The sequence below is a fragment of the Lathyrus oleraceus genome, chromosome 6, assembly GCF_024323335.1.
Source record: "Lathyrus oleraceus cultivar Zhongwan6 chromosome 6, CAAS_Psat_ZW6_1.0, whole genome shotgun sequence".
Taxonomy (NCBI): Eukaryota; Viridiplantae; Streptophyta; class Magnoliopsida; order Fabales; family Fabaceae; genus Lathyrus; species Lathyrus oleraceus.
This window is the reverse complement of record NC_066584.1, coordinates 104,973,324-104,996,065: the sequence shown is the minus strand read 5'-3', so window position 1 is coordinate 104,996,065 and position 22,742 is coordinate 104,973,324. Positions and strand designations below refer to the sequence as shown.

General features: G+C 33.6%; 1 protein-coding gene across 1 annotated transcript; it reads left to right on the top strand.

Annotated features, from left to right (window-relative positions):
* Positions 1 to 2,363: 2,363 nt before the first annotated feature.
* LOC127098652 (importin subunit alpha-9) lies at positions 2,364 to 8,995 on the top strand. The gene is made up of 11 exons (XM_051037301.1): positions 2,364 to 2,595; positions 2,721 to 2,943; positions 5,268 to 5,421; positions 5,525 to 5,627; positions 5,862 to 6,046; positions 6,292 to 6,371; positions 7,381 to 7,531; positions 7,699 to 7,780; positions 7,888 to 7,946; positions 8,043 to 8,348; positions 8,462 to 8,995. Exons 1-11 carry the CDS (start codon positions 2,544 to 2,546, stop codon positions 8,624 to 8,626), a joined length of 1,560 nt encoding a protein of 519 aa, XP_050893258.1. The 5' UTR covers positions 2,364 to 2,543; the 3' UTR covers positions 8,627 to 8,995.
* Positions 8,996 to 22,742: the final 13,747 nt, after the last annotated feature.

The window sequence follows — 22,742 nt, the reverse complement described above, 5'->3', positions numbered from 1 at the left end:
TCGAGGGGTCCAGAACATGCCCCTGACGGACTGTTTTAAGTTGAGAAATATGGTTATTTAATTCTTTTTCTAGTTTTTTTATTTTTGTTTTTTTACTCTAACCTACTTTTTAGGCTTAAATGAATTTTGTGTCCCTTAATTGTGATATTTTTAAATTTTTAACCCCTCCATTTTAAAAACTAACGTTTTGACCCCTTAAGTTTACATCACTCGGATTTTAGTTAGTCTCCCTCGAATTTTGCAGACGTGATAGTGATGATTTGAATTATTTTTTTAATGAATTGACAATAATGACTTAGTTGATTATTATTTTTTTTTTTAAAAACTTTTTTTTATAGAATAAACTAATACTTTTAATTCATTTCTTTTAAAAATTAATTAAAAAAATTAAATTAAATTTTTAAGTTTATAGCCAATTAAGATTCAAGAGTAGTATCAAAATTTTCAATCCGAAAAATATGGAAAGGTTATATAAACATTAGCAGTATTTTATCCAAAAACAATGTGGGAGTTATCCAAAACTCTTGTCTTTCCCTCTCACTTTAACCATGTGGTCATCATCAACAACAACACATATATAAACATCTTCCATGCCACTCTTATCACCAAGCTTCACTTTTAATTTGTTGAATTGTAATTTCTTGTTCGAAGCATGTTGCTCGACAGAAGCAAGGAAGTGTCGAATCACATAGTGTGTTGAGTTGTGTTAGTGTGTCGAAGTGTCGAAACATGTTGCTTCACACATAATTTTGACTTATGCCTATTTTAGTAGTGTTAGCTATTTGGGGCTTTTATAGTTTTGGGCTTTGGTTTGAGGTCCAAGTTAACCTAAATATATAAATAGAGTGAGTAACCCTTATTCTTGTAATGAAGTGAATAGAGTATTCATAACATTGTATTCACAGTATTTTGCAGTTGCAAAGTGAACAAGAAGTTTTCCACAGTTTGTGGACAGAGAGAAATTCTGCAGAATTTAATTCTTCTTCTTCTTCATCGTTCTTTACTTTCTTTCTTTATTCCTTATTCTTTTCTTTTCATTACTATTGTGTGAATGATAACAATCTTGTTCATCAAGATTGATTGAAATTCTCCATAGGTTTTGGTGGATTTCCAACATCTGGTATCAAGAGCTCTGGTTTAATCAATTCGTGGAAAGAAAATCACCATGACAACGAATCATCCAAATGAGCATTTTCCAGCAAATATTTCGATTCTCAAGAACAACAATTATGAGAATTAGTGCAAGCAGATAAAGGTTGTGTTCTGTTATCAAGATCTTTGAGATCTTGTGAAGGAAGGAGTAGCAATGCTTGCAGAAGACGTGACAGATCAAGAAAAGGATGCACATAAAGAATTGAAGAAGAAAGATTATAAAGCTCTCTTTATAATCCATCAATATGTTGATGTAGATAACTTTGAAAAGGTTAGTGATGCAGAGTCAGCGAAATAAGCATGGGAAATTCTAGAGAAATTGTTTGGAGGCGCAGAGAAGGTGAAAGAGGTGAGGTTACAAACTTACAAAAGAACGTAAGAAAAGGTTGCACATAAAGAATTGAAGAAGAAAGATTATAAAGCTCTCTTTATAATCCATCAATATGTTGATGTAGATAACTTTGAAAATGTTAGTGATGCAGAGTCAGCGAAATAAGCATGGGAAATTCTGGAGAAATTGTTTGGAGGCACAGAAAAGGTGAAAGAGGTGAGGTTACAAACTTACAAAAGAACGTAAGAAAAGGCTGCACATAAAGAATTGAAGAAGAAAGATTATAAAGCTCTCTTTATAATCCATCAATATGTTGATGTAGATAACTTTGAAAAGGTTAGTGATGCAGAGTCAGCGAAATAAGTATGGGAAATTCTGGAGAAATTGTTTGGAGGCGCAGAGAAGATGAAAGAGGTGAGGTTACAAACTTACAAAAGAACGTATGAATTACTTCAGATGGAAGACAATGAAAGCATAACTGATTTCTTTACCAAGGTTACGAAACTCAAACTATGTTGATACAGTTACACTACATTTCTATTAATGTTGTTGATGTTGTATCTGTGTTGTTGTTGATGACGACGACATAGTTAAGGTGAGAAAGAAAGACATATTTTTTATTTTTTTTTGATAAATCCCACATTTTTTTTTGATAAAATACATCTAATGTTTATATAGCCTTTCCATGTTTTACATATCGGCATCTTGAAACTTAGTCTTGGGCTGAATCTTAATGAACTTGGGGGTAATCATTTAATATTTTAAAATAAAAGGACTAAAAGTTAACAAAACATAAAAAGTATGGGGTAAAAATGCATTTAAGTTATATTTTTAATATCCCTAATCTAGTTTTTCCTTTTGTTTATTTTTTGACACGATTAATCTACTTTCCTATATAATTTAGAAATGTCTAAACGTGATTTTGAGCTTATTACCACCGTCGATCCCATTTTCCTGCACCATTATAAAACGAGAACCGCCGCTGAAACTTTTTTCAGTCGCTAACACTTACATTTTTTTCAACTTCTCTTCCCACTGCGGTTGCTTCTCTTCATCTTCAATGGCCGATTCTGTTTTCTCTAGCAACAAAAGAGATCCTATTAAATCATCAGGTACGCTTCCATTCAACACCATAGCCACATTCACTTCCTAGTAATTAGTTTCTTATATGTATTCAATTTGAAAGAAGATGGTTTTAGGGTTATGCTTTGGATTCAATCGCGCGTTTTGTTTTCAGTTGGGAGTGTCGCGGGTAGTAGAAGACGGCAACATGCAGTTACAGTTGGGAAAGAAAGGAGGGAATCGTTGGTGCGTGCGAAACGGCTTTGTAGGGTTGGAGTTAGTGAGGGTGAAGTTGATATTGATGTTGAGGGTGAGATGATGATTGATGAAGAACAATCTATTTTGGAGTCTCAAACTTTACTTGCAGTTGAAAATTTGAAATCTGCACTTGCTTTTCAGTAAGTTATCATGTTCCAAGTTTTAAGAATTGATTTTTAACCTCTATATTTTTATTGGAGTTTTTTTTCTCTCTTTGAAGTATAACAATGAATTTTTGAATTATGACTTGCAAGCTATGAAGCACATGAACAAACACCGGGATACGACACAGACACTGTTGACATGTCGACACCGATAATAATTTGAAAAATAAATAAATTGAACTTAATTACAAGTGTCTGTGTCGTGGACACTAACACGCTTTTTTCTAAGGTGTCGGTGTTATAGAGCTTGCAAGTTAGTTTCCTTGTCTCTTAGAATTGCTGGTGATAAAGCTTGTTTGAATAAATTTATCTAGAAGCACTTAGTCTTCTGTTTGGAAGTTTAGCAGAGAGGGCTTTGGGAGGAGAAGAGAGGAGAAGAATAAAAGGAAAAATAAATCATTCTCTTTGGGAGTTTAGAGGAGAGGGCTTTGGGAGGAGAGGAGTAAAATAAAAAATAGATAAATCTTTAAGCTTTTTGGAGAGAGGTTTTATATAGAATGATGAATTAATGCTTAGCATCAATATGTTTTTAATATTTAGAGTATGTAGCAACATGATTGAATTTGGAGAATTTATCAACCTCTCCAAAACCCTCCTATAAAAATTTTGAGCTCCCCAAATTAGAGAGATTTTGTATTATGACCTCCAAATCCCCCCTTCGAAAACCTTCCATTCTTTCCACTTCATCATTCCTTTTTTACAAGGTCTTCCCGTCTTAAACTCCCAAACAGAGACTTAAGAAAAAAATAATATTAAAAGAATATTGCATTAACATTTTCCATGTGCCTGTTTGGATAAACAACTACCATATAAGCTATTTTTTTAACAATAGATAAAATAAAGTCAAATTGTTTTCGTATAAGATACAAGTTGTTTTCATAAGGTATCCTGGAGAGCTTATTGAAATAAGCTGAAAATAGATTATAATGGACGTGTCATAAGCTTTCCTAAGCAGTCTCACAAGAGCTTATGTCCGTACATAAGCTCAAACAAGTCCTATGTGTTTAAGTAACAGTTTCTTGTATACGTTGGAACAAGCTTTATGCATCTCATATCTTTCTATACATTTTTTCATTAACTCCTCTATAAACATCTATGAGCTTATAAGGATTCTTTTTCCTTTGGTGAAGATCACATAGGCTGGAGGCAAATCCAAATTGGGTCATAGTGCGTGTTGCTACTAAGTTGCTTCTCAAGTTCTCATGTATTCAAGTCAGTTAGTTAGTAGGTTTAACTAACTCTTGACTTGAACAGTTCATATAAGTTCGGTTAGCTATTAGTGTGTTAAACAAGCTACTCGTGTTGCTATAATATAAATACTGGTGCAGTGTTCATCTGAATTAGTTTGCCCATTCAAATAAAATCATTGCCATATTGTTTTACTCTTCCCCGAGATTCTCTCACTTTCACAAAACCTAGAAGTCAAACTCCAATACCCTTTTTGAATTTACTTGCTGTTACTTTCCATGTCATTTGTTCATGTATGAAGTACCCAAACAATATATCTCATGGTTTGAACTAATCATACCCTATCTCGGACCACCAAGTTTGCCTGTCTAACTTGCTGGTGGTTTAGGTCAGTACAATAAATGCTGACGGTCTAGTATGTAACACGCTACTGCAATCTGGACTTCAGGGCAACACTAGACGAGTTGTTTGTGGGTAAAACAGATTTCCAGTAAAATCTTTTTTAGTTTATGATGTACGGAGATTTGAAGAACCAATAATTTGAACATGGACACCGGACACGACATCGACACTGACACGTTGACACCGATGTTAATTTGAAAAAAATAATAAATTGAACGTAATCGCAAATGTCAGTGTCGTGTCGGTGTCGGTGTCCGATATTAACATGGACACACCTTTTTCTAGAGGTGTCGATGATTGGTAGAAGATGTAGGCAAAGTTGTTCAATCCTGTGATGAGTTGTTTAATAGAAATTATGCAGTTTATATCAATTTTGATTTTACAGCCATATTTTACATATGATTAGCAGATAGTTTTGTTGGTCTGAGGAAAAATAAGTCACCAAGTATTCTGAATCTTTTGATTTAGAGGGGAAAGTTTTAACCATGTGATAATTTCATATGCTTTCAGATGCAGGATCTTCTGATGAGGAACTATAAGTGATGTTTTATACCTACGTTGTTTTCTTTTTTGATCATCTTAGAATAATCTTTTCTCTTAGGTCTTTGGTATGTGTTGGCCATATTTTCTTCAGAGATTTGTATTAAATGCAAGTTTGCGTATTCTTTTACCCCGGCATATTGTCACACTATATAATTTTTAATTGAAAGGGGGAAGGGTGCAGTGCAGAAAAGAGTAGGCGCTCTTCAAGAACTAAGGCGTTTACTGTCAAGATCTGAATTTCCTCCTGTTGAGTCTGCTGTTAAAGCTGGAGCCATTGCCATACTAGTGCAGTGTCTTTCATTTGGTTCGCCAGATGAACAGGTCTAAACACATATCTGTGCATGTTATGCAGAGCATGTAGAACCATCAATGGCCAATAAGTTTCTTACAATTTTCATTTTTGTTTTATGAATGTCTCCTGCAGTTGCTTGAAGCTGCTTGGTGTCTTACAAACATTGCTGCTGGGAATCCAGAAGAAACAAAGGCTTTGCTGCCTGCATTGCCTTTGCTTATTGCTCACCTCGGGGGTGAGTGATCACTTTGAGATTCCTTTTGCATGTCAAGAAATTAAATAATTTTTTTGACTGATACTTTTATATAAAGATGGAGGGAACTTCGACCTACCGCATCTCGTTCTTTTTTCTAAATTGTCCACCTTCATTAGTTCTGCAGCTATATCCAGTGTTATAACAAAGTTCTTGTAGGTTGAAACTATTTAATGATTTTTACCTTTAAAATTCACAAATAGTCTTGTTCTGCAGAAAAGAGCTCTTCACCTGTTGCTGAACAGTGTGCTTGGGCACTAGGAAATGTGGCTGGTGAAGATGAAGAGTTGAGGAATGTTCTTCTAATTCAAGGGGCCTTAATACCTCTTGCTAGAATGATGCTACCAAACAGGCGTTCAACTGTTAGAACCGCTGCCTGGGCTTTGTCTAATCTAATCAAGGTTTTAAATCCATCAAATGAATATTTCATACCATTTGTTTGAGTGGTTGATTTTTTTTAATCAATTATTTAATGATTTCTCTCACTTTATATTTCTCTTTACTTGTACTGTGTGTAGTCCACATATTTTTAGATGTGTTATGTAGTCATCAGCTTTTGTGGTCGCATATGCATTATGGTTTTTGTGGAAGATGGACTATTCCATATGCACGTGTTTTTATATGATTTCAGAATGTTTGCATATAGGGCCCAAATCCTAAAGCTGCTAACGAGCTCATTCGTGTTGATGGAGTATTGGATTCAATTGTTCGACACTTGACAAAAGCGTGAGTTACTTTCTAACATGCATTTTAGTATTATTATGTTGGTTTATTGTGCATGTCTGCATATGACTCCCACCTTTTACTCTTAACGTTTAATGTTTAAAATGCTACTACAGTTAATTTATTTCATGTATTTAAACTATCATGTTCTGTTATTTGGTAGAAAAAGCACAATGCAATTGTCAAAAAATGAAATTTACAAACATGTAAATTTATAGAGTATATTTGAATATATCGTCAGGTAAGTCCAATCAGGTTGAACTTTGTTAGTTGAGGAAGTTGGAGTAGTTCATGGTAGTTTGTTGGAGTTCTAACAGAATTTGGCAGAAATAGGCTATTAAGTGAGAGGGGGAGAAGATTAGGACTCTGGATAGTTGGGATTTGTTTTGGTGGGAGAGGTCTCAGGTTCTCGAACTCCCGAGAGGAATATCAATAACCTGTGTTTATTGTCCTAACTATGGCTCATCACTGATCTAGGGTTAAGGGAGGTTTCATCAATAAAATCATGTTTTAATTTTTTCTTTCTTTCTAATATTGGAACCAACATCTATCAGCTAGTATTAGAGCTTAATATTGGATTGTGGATATTGCATCTTGAAGATGACTCCAAAGTTGAGAGAAGGCTTATCGGTTGCTAATCAATGAAGAGTGGTATTTTGAGGCCAATGGAATACCCGAAAATAAGATACAAAGAGCTATTAAGGCTCTAAAAGGAAGTTGCTTCCATTCAGTGTTTGGGTGGAAATGACACCATCCAAATGCGACATGATGGGACGTCACTAAATTTTTAATCAAAGATTAAACTTAAACTATTAACTTATTTTGATGAAGCATGAAAATTTTGTGGCTGTAACTGTAACCACTATAATCATTAAGTTCACTTTGCTATTATGACTACATGGAAATCTTATTTCTTGCAAGTATTACCGAAATATCCAGCTGTTACCACTAGACACAGTATCCCTGAAAGACTACCCTAATAGTTGTCATATTAATTTTGTTGTCACCTCAGGGATGATGAATCAGCAACTGAAGTAGCATGGGTAGTTGTTTACCTATCGGCTCTTTCAAATTTAGCCACGAGCATGCTGGTGAAGAGTGACGTGCTTCAATTACTTTTAAATAGATTAGCAACATCAAACAGTTTGCAGTTAATGATACCGGTAATGATCTTGAGAACTTTTGATTGATTTGTTGTAAAGATGTAATTTTCTACATCTTAACATTTTCTTGTGATTAGCATATACCAATGCACACAGATCACAGTGCTGATGTTATTTCTTATTTGCATTGATCTATTGTTTTTATTAACAATGAGAAATCCCTGCAGGTTTTGCGAAGTTTAGGTAATCTCATTGCCGGTGATTCCCATGCAAGTTATGCCGTTCTTGTACCTGGACTTGAAGTTACAGGCTAGTGATTTTTTCAATACTTGCTTAGCTAAATACACGCATTTTAATCAAACAGTATGGATCAATTTATTTCATCTGATTATCTGATTATATAATGACAATTTCAGATACTGCCATACAAGTCTTGATAAAATGTCTGAAAAGTGAACACAGGGTCTTAAAGAAGGTATAGAATTGAAAAAATAAAAGGTATAGAATTTGATATCTGATTCAATAAAAATTTGGATTAGGCTTGACGTGAGATTTTTCTTATCTTGTTCAGGAAGCAGCCTGGGTGCTGTCTAATATAGCTGCTGGTTCTGTTGAGCACAAGCAGTTGATATATTCTAGTGAGGCAATGTCTTTGCTATTGCACCTTCTTTCCGCCGCACCGTTTGATATAAGAAAGGAAGTTGCTTACATATTGGGAAACCTTTGTGTTGCCCCAACTAAAGGTGACGAGAAGCCAAATCTGATCCCGGAGCATCTGGTTTCACTTGTTGAAAAAGGATGTTTGCCAGGCTTTATTGATTTGGTTAGATCTGCTGATATTGAAGCTGCTAGGCTAGGGCTTCAGTTCATAGAACTGGTAAGAGATTTTTATGGTTGTATAAATAATTTTCTCATAAATTATGGCTATATCAATTCATTTGCTTGTGTAATCATGTTCTTTGAGATCTAAACCCTGGCTTGTTTATGTAGGTCCTGAGAGGGATGCCAAATGGAAATGGCCCAAAGCTTGTAGAACAAGAAGATGGGATTGAAGCCATGGAAAGATTTCAGTTTCACGAAAATGAAGACTTGAGAACTATGGCAAACAGTCTAGTTGACAAGTATTTTGGAGAGGACTATGGGCTGGATGAGTAGGAATAAGAATAGCTGAGATCAGAATTGTATGTCCTTGTCTCTTGCCTCAGCTCCATGTCATATGTAGCAATTTTAGCAACAAAGGTCAATAGATTCTGAATTTGGTATTGAGATATTTGGTAAAATCTTCTGCAGCTTGTAGTTATACTCTTTTCATTGATCTTGTGATAGACTTACTGGATGTGTAATTTATTAATGTTTTAATTTCTTGTAGTTCAATTCATGTTTTCTTTGTGATATAGACTGGGGTGTTCGATGTGATTAAGATAGTGTGATATGTAAACCCATAGCAAGTTTGATTCCTGGGTAATTCGTTTTGAATGTGACAAGTTTAATACCCAATCTAGTAGATACCTAGTTTTCTTGGTATGATTTGATTTTTTTTTCTTCACCATCAGTATCCAGTGCCCTGAACTGACTAATCCAATTCAAGGTTAGTTCTTAATTCTGACATTTAGGGGTTCAATTTTTTTTCAATCGCAGTTGTAACAAGTATTCTTGGGAGTTATTATTATTGTGGTTTTTTTAATAAATATGTAAGTAATTAAAAGATAACTTTGAAATCAATCTAAAAACTCTTATCTGAAAGAGGATAAGAGTTTTTGGATTGATTTCAAAATTATCTTTTAATTGCTTACATATTTACAAAAAAAAATCACAATAATAATAACTGCCAAGAGGAACAATAATTGTTAAAAATGGAGATTTTTTGTTGTGGTAGTGTTTTCTTATCTGCAATCAAAATTAAATAAAAAAATATTGATTTTTGACGTAAAAGAATCTGTTTGGACGCTAATAATAATAATAATAATTTTATATGAAATATAATAATAATAATAATAATTTTATATTAAACAAATTTTGTTATTTATTATATGAATACCCGCAAATATGGGTATTATCAAATCCAATCTATTTATTTTACTATAGATCCATTAATCTACCTGAATTGGTGATGGGTTGTATAATTTAGAGGTGTGAGTTTGTTTGTCATCCCTAATAACGATTCCAAATTAGATTTATTAATGATTTATGATATATTAGTGGTTGAGGGATTTTTTAGTCTTGATAATCTTTTGTGACTTCCTCCTGCCTTTGTTTTGGTTGAGCAAATTTTCGTCTCCATGTTGTGCATGCAGCTGAACCTTGATGCTTCATATCACGAACACTTTCATGAAAGTGATGGAACAGATGAACATAAATCTCGTGCTCAGTCAGACATAGATTGTAGTGAATCATAGTAGACATAGATGTTATTCACATTTTTGTTGTCTACTTTGTTTGGATTGAACTGACCTTGAACTAATTCCAAATTGACTTTAGAGCCATTAATTCCTGCTCAAAGGTCCTCTTTTATAAGTGTCAGAAAGAAAAAGGGAGCTCAGTTCAGCCTTTTGTTGACTCTTTTGTTTTTTTTCTCTGTTTGGAAAGATTACCGGTGAGTCAACTTGCTTGGGGTTGAGGACATTGCACTCATTACAAGGATGTGTGCATAGAACAAGTCGGTGATAATTGAGAGTCATAGTTTACTATCTAAAAATGAAGTTGATGATAAAATTAAAAACCGAGAGACTTTAATAGAAGGAACAAAACATCTTATAAAATCTATCGATTTTTTTATAAAAAATAATCACGTTTTTCAATTTAAATACTAAACTAATCTATTTTTTAAATTAATTATCGAAATAACCACGTTTGATTACTTATACATTAATTGATCTGACGCATTTAATTGACAATCAAAGGAGACACTCAACCTATTGCCGCATGCATGTATTGCAAATGAGCATATGCACAAATGGTCTAAGCGCATGCATGCCTTGAAGTCACATGTATTAGTGCATGCATACATTATATCAGTGTATGCGTCAATGCATGTGACGCATGTACTATGCATGTTTTTTTTAATTATATATTTTATATTTATAATTAATTAAATTAAATACTTAAATAAAAAATAATATTATATTATAAAATTAAAATACATAAAATTGACAAGAAAATCAATGACCCGTCCGATTGAAACGCCCCATGTTCCACATCCAGGTGCATTAGCCTGTTATCGAGGTCTCCCACGATTTCCCTGAGGTATTTGGGGTCTTTGAGTGCTGCCATGATGCAATGGTAGCCGGTGTGAAGGTCTGGTGGAAGGTCCATCGGTCTTTGACAAATTTGTTATCATTTCTCCTCAATAGTTTGAGGGGTTGTCGCCAACAACACTTCCGTAATTGAGTTCGGTGCCCATGTTGTCGTAGTTGGATCGTTGCAGTTGGGTGAATTGTGGATGGTATGGTTGCCTGAATTGGGACATTGAATTGTTCTGGAAACAAAGTAATGGTTCCTGTGGTGTACTAAAGTTAAACAATGGTTGAGTGTTGTGGCGATGAGATGTTTAGGTGTTCATTGGTGGGGGACTATGATGGCATGAAGCTGAATCATATGAATCATATGTGATATAAACTATTGTGGTGGCTGCGTATGGTTGTTGGTGGTTAGGGTTTAATTCCTGGTTTTGAGTTTGAGTGTGTGACATGAATTGGTTGCGATGTTGAGTGTTTGATGGTTAAGTGTATATGATAGGGTGATGGTGTGAGGTTGGTCATTGGGTTTGGATGGGTTGACATTGTTCTTGGACGGGGATTTATTATTGGCGTTTGATGACGAAGCTCGTTGACATGGATCAATCAAATACCTTGGCTCAGACACAAACTGTGGCATTGTAACCAACCTAAACCATGCCATATAATGTTGAGTTGGTCTAACACCATGTATGACTAGTTCATTTAGGATGTCTTGTCGTCAATTCCTCCAATGACGACACATCTCTTTTGCGAAGTCTCTCCAATCGGAATAATTCCATTGGCAATCGACTATTTGTTGATGTCATTCTTCCAAACACGTCGGAGGTTCTGGAATTTGTTGTTTCATGCCGAACTGCAATTTACATGGTCACTCTGGTGGATCTCCACAGTAGTGAACTGGATAATTGATGTTTTTACTGTCCAAACTGCATCATCATCATGGTTAATCTGATGATCAAGACCCAGATATGGCCTCCAGATAAACTATACAAGAATATGATATAATTAGAGGATATATAATTGGATAATTTTTTCAAATCAAATGTAGAGTTGTGTAGTAGTATTACATCGTCTGGTCCAATGTGGTCTAAAAGATTACGATAGACTACTACAACGTGTTTGGGACACCGGTTGTAGTTCATCCCTTTAACTGACCACCTAGATCGAAAAGATTGGAAATATATTAGTTACAGTTAGTTGTAGTATAAAGTCTAATAAATTAGATGGTAAAATTTTAAACTTACTTTGTTGCATAGGGGAATGTGAATGACTTCTCGTTGACCGGGGCGAGTGACGACAATCTTGACCAACCTCATGCTTGTAGCAAATAGGCACAAGAATAAAACGTACAAGTATATTTTTTTTGCCATTTTTACACAACAAACTATATAGATGAGACAAAACAGCTGAACCCCAACTATATGCGCTTACCTTATTTATGTTTCATAACAACGAAAAATACATAATATTTACTGTATTACCAGTACTTTCAGAAAATAAAAAATTATCAAATAGAATCATAATATAATACCGAGCTTTAATTATCTTTTCATACTCGGTAAATTCTTCGTTTAGTGTTATACTTGAATAATATTGTTTAAGATATTTTAAATTAATACCTTGACCCCTAGGTTGACCAGAAGTCTCTCCCGTAGTTGTGTCTTCACACAAATGGGTACCAAACAATTCATCGCATATAGAGTTATCTTGGTTAACTCTACCATTTACGACCTTACCATTGATATGTAGACCTAACAACATGTAGACGTCCTCAAGTGTGACGGTACATTCACCGAAAGGAAGGTGAAATGTGTGGGTCTCGGGTCTCCATCTCTCTAACAAAGCAAGACTAAATTTGTAGTCAACTGAGTATGAGACTATGTTGAGTAGATTACCAAAAATGCATCCTCGAATATATGATTCTATCAAAGGATCGTGTGGTACATTTTCATGTACACGACATCGAAATCTCTTTGGGTCCTAAGAAAACATAAGTAAGAAATAAGTAAGAAGAAGTAATAAACAATAAAGACATTTTGTTACGAAATAAGAATAAGAATAAGAATAAGTAATAAACAATATATATTAAGTAATAACATACAAATGTCGCAATATTATCGATTGTTCCTTGATGTTCATCACCCATAGTCAATAGAGACATATTGTTGCAGAGAGGTTGGATGTTGCAGAGAGGTTGATTGTTGCATAGAGGTTGAGTGTGATAGAGAGGTTGGGTGTTATAGAGAGGTTGAGTGTTGCAGAGAGGTTGAGTGTTGCAGAGAGGTCGAGTGTGAAAAAAATGTTGAGTGTTGCAGACGTTGAGTGTTGTAGAGGTTGAGTTCTTGCAGTATTTATAGATGAGATATGTTGGTAAGTTGTAGCATGTGATGTATAAGTGTAGGCGCCATTGGTAAGGGTGCATGCATTTTAATTTTGCATGCATGTGAGGATGCGCCAAAGGTAAGGGCGCATGCCTTGTGTTTAAGCATACATGTGAGTAAGCGCCATTGAAGAGGGCACATTGGTTGCTTTATGCATGTGATCACGCGTCATTGATAAATGCGCATGTCTTGTCTTGTTAGGGCAGAAACATCTTTACAGAGAATCATGCAGACACATGCCTTAACTTATTAGGGAAGAAGAATCTTACAGGTGCCATTGGTAAGGGCACTTGCCTTGTCTTGTCTCTGCTTGGAATCATGCAGATTCTTAAAAAAGTTGATACGTGATCCGTACACTTGCCTTGTCTTCTGCATGCGTTGCCTTCACCATCTACCTTATTTAACTGCATGCTAATATGTGATCAATGCACTCACCATAAAACACTAAACTTACATTTAAAAAAAATGTCTTCATCACCACATTACATGATCAGTGCCCATACCGATGGTGAAACATTTGAGTGTCACTTATTCGATTTTTATTTTCGCAACACAAAAGTAACTGGTTTACAATAAATAGACGATCATATTTTTCACATTTGAAACAAATAATAGAAAAGAAATTACAGTGTAGTCTGGTGGGACAAATCATCTACAAAAATCCGGTGTTCTTTGCAGACAACCAAGTAAAGTTTTATCAGTTGAAGATTCAAGATGATGACAATGTTCAACATATGTTTCTCAGTCATGAACAATCTGGGTACAATGATATAGATTTATATATATTAATACAACAAAATCAAGTGTCTCAGTTCGTTGATCCGTCACAAGCTGGAGTCGATGTTGTTGACGAGGTAGAAGAAGAAGCCGAGTTATTGATTGATTCAATGGTGGATGATGAAGAAGAAGAAGAGCCATTACCGGCTAGTCATGTATATTGTCCACCTCAACACATGACAAGCTTGAATTTGGGTGCAGATGAACCTTCGTCAGATATATTTTATAATCCTTATGTGCAAATTCAAGGATCATTGAAAGAAGAAGACAAATTTCACACAAAAGAAGACTGTGTCAGAGCCATTAAAAAGCATCACATGGAATTATCAACTGATTATAGGGTTGATCAAACTAATGCAATGAGGTATAAGATTTATTGTCGAAATGAGCTATGCCTGTTCCGGTTGTCAGCATCTTACTAGAAGAGGAGTGATTCTTGGGAGATTGGTTCTATAGGTCCAGTTCACACATGCTTAGTCATGAACCCAATGGAAGACCATCGCAAACTCATCTCTCAATTAATATGTAATGAAATTTTATCTGTCATTAGTGATAATCCATCGTTAAAGGTGAGTATAATAATCTCGCATATTGTAAAACAATACAATTATACTCTATCATACAAGAAGGCTTGGATAGCTTGGACTAAGATAGTTGAAAAAGTGTTTGGCAATTGGGAGGAGTCTTACAAACAACTTCCAAAATACTTGGTGGCTCTTAAACATTATACTCCAGGGACTATTGGGTATACCCCATACGTGACTTGTGCTATTGATAATGGAATATTCCACCGACTCTTCTGGGTGTATCAACCATGCATAAAAAGGTTTTTCTTTCTGTAAACCTATTATACAAATTGATGGTATATGGTTGTATGGTAAATATAAAGGAACACTACTGATGGCAGTGACACAAGATGGAAACAATATAATTTTTCCAATCGCCTTTGCCCTAGTTGAAAGGGAGACTGTTGGGGGATGAAGTTTTTTCCTAAAAAATCTTTGATTGCAGTTGCTCCTCAACTTAACTTATGTTTGATCTCAGACCACACCCTTAAATAGTGAGTGCCTACAGAAACATTGATAATGGTTGGTAGGATCCTCCGTCGATGCATGTCTATTGCGTTAGACATATCGCTCAAAATTTCATACAGGAGATCAAAGACAAAATATTACGGAAGAAGGTTGTCAACGCATGGTATGCATTAATAGAACCTTTTTTCAAACACTACCGCGAAGACATCAGATTGTCAAACACAAATGCAGTAAGGTGGATTGACAATATTCCATTGGAGAAGTGGACTAGGGCATACGACAACAGTCAACGTTGAGGTCACATGACAACAAATCTTGTGGAATCAATGAACTCTATCTTCAAAGGCATCCGAAACCTACCTATAACCGCTTTAGTGCAACAACCTATTTTAGGATAGGGGCGTTGTTTGAGATCAGACGTTCCAAATGGAGTTCAGTGTTACAATCTGGGCAGTTGTTAAGTGATGTTTCAATGAAAGTCATTAAAGATGAAGCTTCCAGAGCTAAGACACGTGCGGTCACGGTGTTTGACCGTACTAAAGATTGGTACAATGTTGCTGAGTCCATGGATCACAATGAAGGCATGTTGAGGGGACATTATCAAGTGGAACTAGATAGAGGTTGGTGCGATTGCAGAAAGTTCCAAGCCTTTCGTATACCGTGCTCCCATGTCATTGCGACATGTTCAAAGGTTCGTCGGGATCCATCCTACTTACCATCCGACATTTATAAAGTCATAAGCCTTTGCAATGTTTACAAAATTAGCTTTTCAGTGGTAGCAAAAGAGGATTACCGACCTGCATATCAAGGGGATATTCTCTGGCACAATGAAATAATGCGAAGAAAGAAAAATGGATGCCCAAACAACACCTGTATTCGAACCGAAATGGATACGGCGAACAAAATGGTTAAATTATGTAGTTCATGTCACCAGCCCGATCATAGTCGTACTAACTGTCCCAGTGTTGGAACAAGCACAACAATATAATTTTAATTGTAACTCTTTTGTTTTATACTAAAAACAACATTCATTTCATATGATAACTTTGTGAGGCAATACCATCACAAACAAATACAACACATACAACACATAAATAATAAACTACAACAAATAAAATACCATCACTAACAAATACAACACATAAAAAACATAACTATGCGATTACAACCATCAAAACAATTTTGAACATAATATACATCATCTTGTGAATGTCCCTGTCAGTCTTAATATCCACCCATGCACAAAATTCTCCATTTTGGTTGAACGTGGACTCAAGCCATTGAATTCTTCTGATCCTTTCATCCTCTACAATTTCACAATCTAAGCAATGGTTTAAGGTCCCTATTAAGACGTTCGAACATTTCTATATTCCAAAGTCGGGTGTTTATCGGAGGCTGTACTGCTAGAAAGATTAAATCAACATTTCTCTTGTGAATATATGAAAATTCAGACATTTTAAAGAAAAGAAAATTGAAGGAGATTGAAGGAAAATGGAAGGAGGGTAAGAAGTTGTGTGAAAAATCATGGGAGAAACGCTCTGTATTTATAGATCAACACACACATGCATGCGACATTGCCTTAGGCGCACACATACATGGCTACATGCATGCGCCCATGCATGTGGCGCACACTCACATGCCTACATGCATGCACCAATGCATGTGGCGGTTTCACATGCACGCGCCATTTTATGTGGCGCCTTTACACGCATGACTGCATGCATGCGCCAATGGGTTGTGCGTCTCCTTTTATTGCCAATTAGATGCGACAGTTCAACTGGCGCATAAGTAATCAAAAGTGGTTATTTCGGTAATTAATTTGAAAAATAAGTTGTTTTAGTATTTAAATTGAAAAATATGGTTATTTAAAAAAAATTCAAATCTACTCATCTATCGCATCGAGTAATTCAAAAAATCGAAAAATAAAAAAATATTAAAAAATATTAAATAGTTTAAATTTTATTCAACACAACTATTCTAGTATATGTATTGGTGATTTGTAAAAGAATTTGCAATTTTATGTGTACACAAATTGTAGTTGAGTAAGACAATATTTTCTTTTGAGATTGATTTGCTTTATTGTGTTGGTGTACTTGTACACGCGTGAATAACTTTTTTGAGATTATTTTTTCTTCATCTAAAATAACTGTTTGATCCTTAACATGTATGGAGAAATGTGACCACATAACCAATGGTTGTAATCTCACATCGAACTCTTCAGAATGGGTGACACTACTACAAATAATATATTTTATGATGAAATTTTCACCTCACTCAACAAAAACCCGAGATGTAAATCATAGACGCGTCACATTTTTTTTAAATACCATATATTCCATCAGTTTAGCTAAAAATCGATGGATAAATTATTTAGAGGACACACATTCAAATTCCAATTACTATATTTTAGCACAATCGACTTTTTTTAAATTTTTTTATGACATATTACTGAAGGATAAAGTATTTAGAGAACACATATTTGAATCTCAACAATTACATTTTATCACTTTTAAAATTTTTAAAACTTTTTTATGACTTATTAACTCGGTTTTGTTGAAAATCCGAGGGTTAAAGTATTTAGAGAACACGTCTTCGAATCTCAACAACTACATTTTATCACCTTTTAATTTTTAATTTTTTTTAATGATTTATTACCTCGATTTTACGGAAAACTGATGGGTAAAATAGCGTATTTTTTATTATTTTTTTTAATGACCAATTTGATGAAAAAATTAAGTAGCGAATCTTTGCCGTCTATTTATAAAGTAACAATGATCAAGACATTGTTAAATCATCAATCCATATGAAACATTAGTGATTCGCGTGAAACTCTCGCTAGCCAATCAAAACGTGAATGCCACAACTATCCATCTTGGATGCAAAGTGTTGAAATTTAAACTTAACATATTGAAAACAATGATAGTGAAAGCAAGAGCAAACAAATATTTCATGGTTAGTTTCTTAACCTAATCTTTTCTCTAGTAATTCTTATTAAAAATGTTTAATGTTAGTTAGGAAAACATGAAAGTAACTTATTAATGTTAGTTGTAGTTGTATCAAGTAAAATATTTAATATTGTTGTTGTTGTTATTATTGTTGAAATTTAGAATTTAATGATTCTATTGGTTTTGTTTATTTGTTGTTTTTGTTGTTGTTGCTGTTGAGATTTTATGTTTAAAGATTCCATGGATTTTGTTGTTGTTGTTGTTGTTGTTGTTTTTTTGTTGAGATTTAATGTTTAAGGATTCTATTGATTTTTGTTTTTGTTGTTGTTATTGGCGTTGTTGTTGATGATGATGATGAAAATTTAGAATTTGTCAACAAATTTGATGTTTTGTCGATTAAAAAAAAGAAAAAAACACGTTAAAAATAAAATTTTGCAAACAAGACTTTACCAATATGTTATTCTTAAAAACAAAGGTAAAAAGTAACGTAGTTTTGAAAATCCAAAAAATGCAGTTGCTAGGGATCAAACTCATGACCAATGCCACTTTCTCCCTCGTATATTCAAAAACCGAGTGGTAAAGTGATGAGTTTTCATGTCGTCATTCGTTACCTCACCTGTGTAACCGAAGTTATATCCATTCGCGTCTGAGGTGAAATTAAGTTATTTGTAGTAGTGCGAGTATCCTAAGATGAATATGCATCACTACTGACGCCCTAGAGCCACACGTCATATGTAAAACCCTAAAACCCCAAATTTTAATTTTAAATAAAAATTCACATGTACGATGTTACTTCACCAAACACTCATACATAAACATACAACTAATTCAGAGCGAAAATTAAAAGAAAACATAATATAGTATCAATTAAAACATCATTGAAAAACTTCATGAATATGAGTTAAACTCAATACATCAAAACATAAGCATCACGTTCCCCGATGTTACAGAACCAGAGCATTATTCGAACTAAAATAAAAATAATAAATGCTAAGAGGACATTAAAGCCATCCCACAGTTATCACAAGCTAGCACTCCTACTAATTACATGTACAAACATTACATATAGTCACCCAACAAATAAAAAATGAGTGAGAATACGCTTACAAATAATAATGGTGAAATTTAGCAGCAAGATGATAATACGAACATATCATTAATGTTAAAACACAAACACAATAATAAATACAAGCACAAATATCATTGTCAATATATGTAATGCTAATATACACCAACTCCTTCACCTATATGCATATGGTACTAAACTTGTGGATATCAGATGTATGTTACTGATTTTATTCCACTAGTCCCAGGTCCTTCCCACCTAGACCAACGATCCCCGCCAATGGATTTGAGACTCGCCCATGGTCTTTTCCACTAAGATCCACGATCCCCACCAACGGATCTGAGGCCACAAAAATGGACCGAAGTCCCACATAAACTCCGAAATATATGAATGCATAGTAATATGAATCACGAATATGCATTTCATGGACAAACATCATAATTCACCAAAATTATGTATAATAATACTCATAAACACCAAAATTATCTCAAAGGATATCAGCAAAATAGACTCCATTCACGAATCACAAATTATCCAATAAACGCCACCCAAATTCAAATCACCTAAAATTCTATTTATTAAACAATATATTCACGAACCACAAAAGCACAAAATTACGAAAGTTCTCAAAACATCTCAAAGCGTTATTATGTCATTATATAACTCAATAGTAACTCTAAAGTACTCAAAGTTCTCTAAAGTATTCAAAGGGGGTCTAAGAGTAACCTTCACGAATTAACTCTATTGTAACTATAGGGATTTGTGGTTTATCTCAATAATAATAATGTTAATTTTTAAAATAATTATTTTATCTTAATAATTATTAACTCAATATTAATAATGATTTTTACCTCAATATTAATAATATTAATTTTTTTAATTGATTATTATAAAAAATATTATAAAATAATTAATTATTATATATAAGAATTATTACAAAATAATTATTATAAAACCATTATTATAATTATTAATAATAATATTAATTTTTATTTTTTTAAAATAAAAAGTTACCGTTTTCTAATTTTTTATTTTTAAGGAAATATAACTTTTCTGACATTTTAAAGGAAATATAACTTTTACGATAATATTATCGATTCACTATCAGCACACCAGACAAATTCAAAATAACAGGGTTGAGACTTATCTCATTCGATCACAGGCAGATCGTAATATGATCGACCAACAACCATCACCAATGAACATGCAAATTGCATCAATTTTAACACTTGAGATATTATCATAAAATAATCTATCTATCAGTATATTTACAGAGATAAGAAAAATCAATACCCATGGAGCTGATGGGAGGGTAAGGGAACCCTCACCATCTTGCTGCCTAAAAAAATCACCTAAGTAATTCTCCACCCTTACCTGATAATGAGAGCTTTCTAACAAATTTTGACAATTTCTTCACGTTCCTATGTCGCTCCCCAACTATGGTTTATTTTTCTATCTTTTCTTGTTACCCCAATTCTAACCCTCACGTTAGAATAGAGTCCCATAGAAAAATATATTTTTCTGTTTATTATTAATAAAATAATCCCAATTCTATAATTATTCTAAAGAAAATAAATATTTTTATTATTATTAATAAAATTTCACAATTAAATAATAATTTAATTATAACCTTTATTTATTTTATCAAAAAGAAAAGTAACACTTTTATTAATTAAACATTTTATTTTAAATAATGATTTAATAAAAACACTTATTATAATTATTATAATTATTTTTAACATTTTTAGTCTCAATTAACCTTTTCACCCTCATTGTTACATACACCAATAAGTAATAAGGTTAATATATTTTTAACGATAGAATATTATTACTATTATAATTATATAATTAATCCCAATAATTAAATTATTTTAATAAATCATATTTTACTGAATATTGTAACACTTTATTTTTTAACTAAATAAATATTTCAATTAAAAATATATATATTTAATTAAATAAATATTTAACTATCGCTATATGATTTATTTCTAAGACTCTAATTATTTCAATTATTAATAAATGATTAAAATTATCTAATATTTCATTATTTAATCAATTAATAATTCCAACACTTATTTATCTTATAAAATTCTAATTCTCAATGATTTAATAATTAAAACTCTAAAATAATTATTTTATTTTTAATTTTCCTAATCCACTAATTCTCTCTAGATACTCAATTATCTAATTATTTCTATTAAGTTTCTATTTTTCTTCACCACTCTAAAATACTCATATATTCTTATAATTTAATTAAATTATCGAAATATCCCTAAATCCCACAACATCCCAACATAACTCAAATAGTCAAATAATTCAAGCAATACACCTATAAACACTCAAATAATTAGATTAAAATTAATAATCTAAAAATCGGGGTGTTACATCATAGCTTATCAGAAAAGCATGCGAATTACAAAGATGAAATTTAATGCCCATGTTCTCAATACTGTCAACTTCATAACTATCTCACCTTCTTCAACCAAGGGTCAGATAGTAGTCCAAGCGGAAAATGCTCATTCCAAAAGCAGGAACAAGAATTTGGGCCGCAATTGTTATTGACAACTCACAAGACTCATATTTCAAGGCCCAAATACAAGAAAACCACAGAGACATACACATGACCTCAATCAATCTCAGATGATATAAGTTCAACTTCTTGTCAATTTCTCATTGTCGGCTCTGATCAGACGATGATCCACATGAGACACTAGATAAAATGGGAGATGTTCTAATTGACCTCCTTATAAAAAGATGTTCATGCATTAAGACTCATGTATTCTTCTCATTCTCACACTTCACGCGCTAGGATATTACAACCATCCGAGACAAATAAAAGAAAAACAAATACCTCAAAGAGGCCAGGTCCTACCTAAGGGCAGACAACATAGGCCAATGCCTTGGGTTTCAATTTTTTATACTAATATTTAGTTCAATATATTAAAGTGGTATACACTATTACAGTTCAAATTTATTGGTCATCACCAAAAACATGGCCACTGAAGTTGGAATGTGCAGTTTTGACAAATCAATTTTCAGTTTAGATTTAATTTGGAGAGGTAATTAGCAAATAGATTGTAATAAAAGCATGTTCGAAAAATATAGTTGAAGCACCAAAGATAAGCAATATGGAATCTCTACTTATATCAGCAACACATAGACATACCGCCTTTACACTCTCTACCTACTCATCCTGAACCTTAAGTACCTCTAGCTTAGCTAGCCTAGGTGGTTCTCCAAGAGTGTCTGGCATCATGATAGGGTGTGACACCCTACAGAAACATGTCAAGTAACCCTCAAAACAAGCCCAATGTACATGAGATGGATCCCGGTGATACTCATATAGTACTAGGTTACTCTCAAAATCATCCAGTATCTCTTGTAGATCTCTACAGCACACACCGAGAATAACGGACTCATAGGGGGGTCTCAGAATAATCTGCAAGTAGCCAAATTGGCGCATCACTCGCTCGGGAAGATAGTTATACATAAGAGATGTCCCATATCCCATCCATCCATAGTATAAGGAAATGACGTCAAATGGACGTGTCTAGTGGTGACCCTCGTATGGGCAGAAGTAAACTTCATCTAGTACCATACAACCAAGAGATACTATGAATGTCTCGAACACACCATTCCCACTGTAAGGAACAAAGAAGATGCATGGGGCCAATTCTCTTTGTAGTCATGCGTAACTTCAAACTTGGTAATGCGATGCAGGTGAGAGACGATTCATCCCAGAAAATGGTTCGAATACAATATTAATAACAAGTGTAACAAATGAATTATTAGAATATTAGTAACAAGAAATTACCGTAAGCAGCGTGCA

Excerpts from the sequence above, each read along its gene's own strand:
- LOC127098652 (XM_051037301.1), top strand. The coding sequence starts at position 2,544 with ATGGCCGATTCTGTTTTCTCTAGCAACAAAAGAGATCCTATTAAATCA. Across the intron at positions 2,944-5,267 it reads AAATCTGCACTTGCTTTTCA|GGGGAAGGGTGCAGTGCAGA; the intron begins GTAAGTTATCAT and ends TTTAATTGAAAG. Across the intron at positions 6,047-6,291 it reads CTTTGTCTAATCTAATCAAG|GGCCCAAATCCTAAAGCTGC; the intron begins GTTTTAAATCCA and ends GTTTGCATATAG.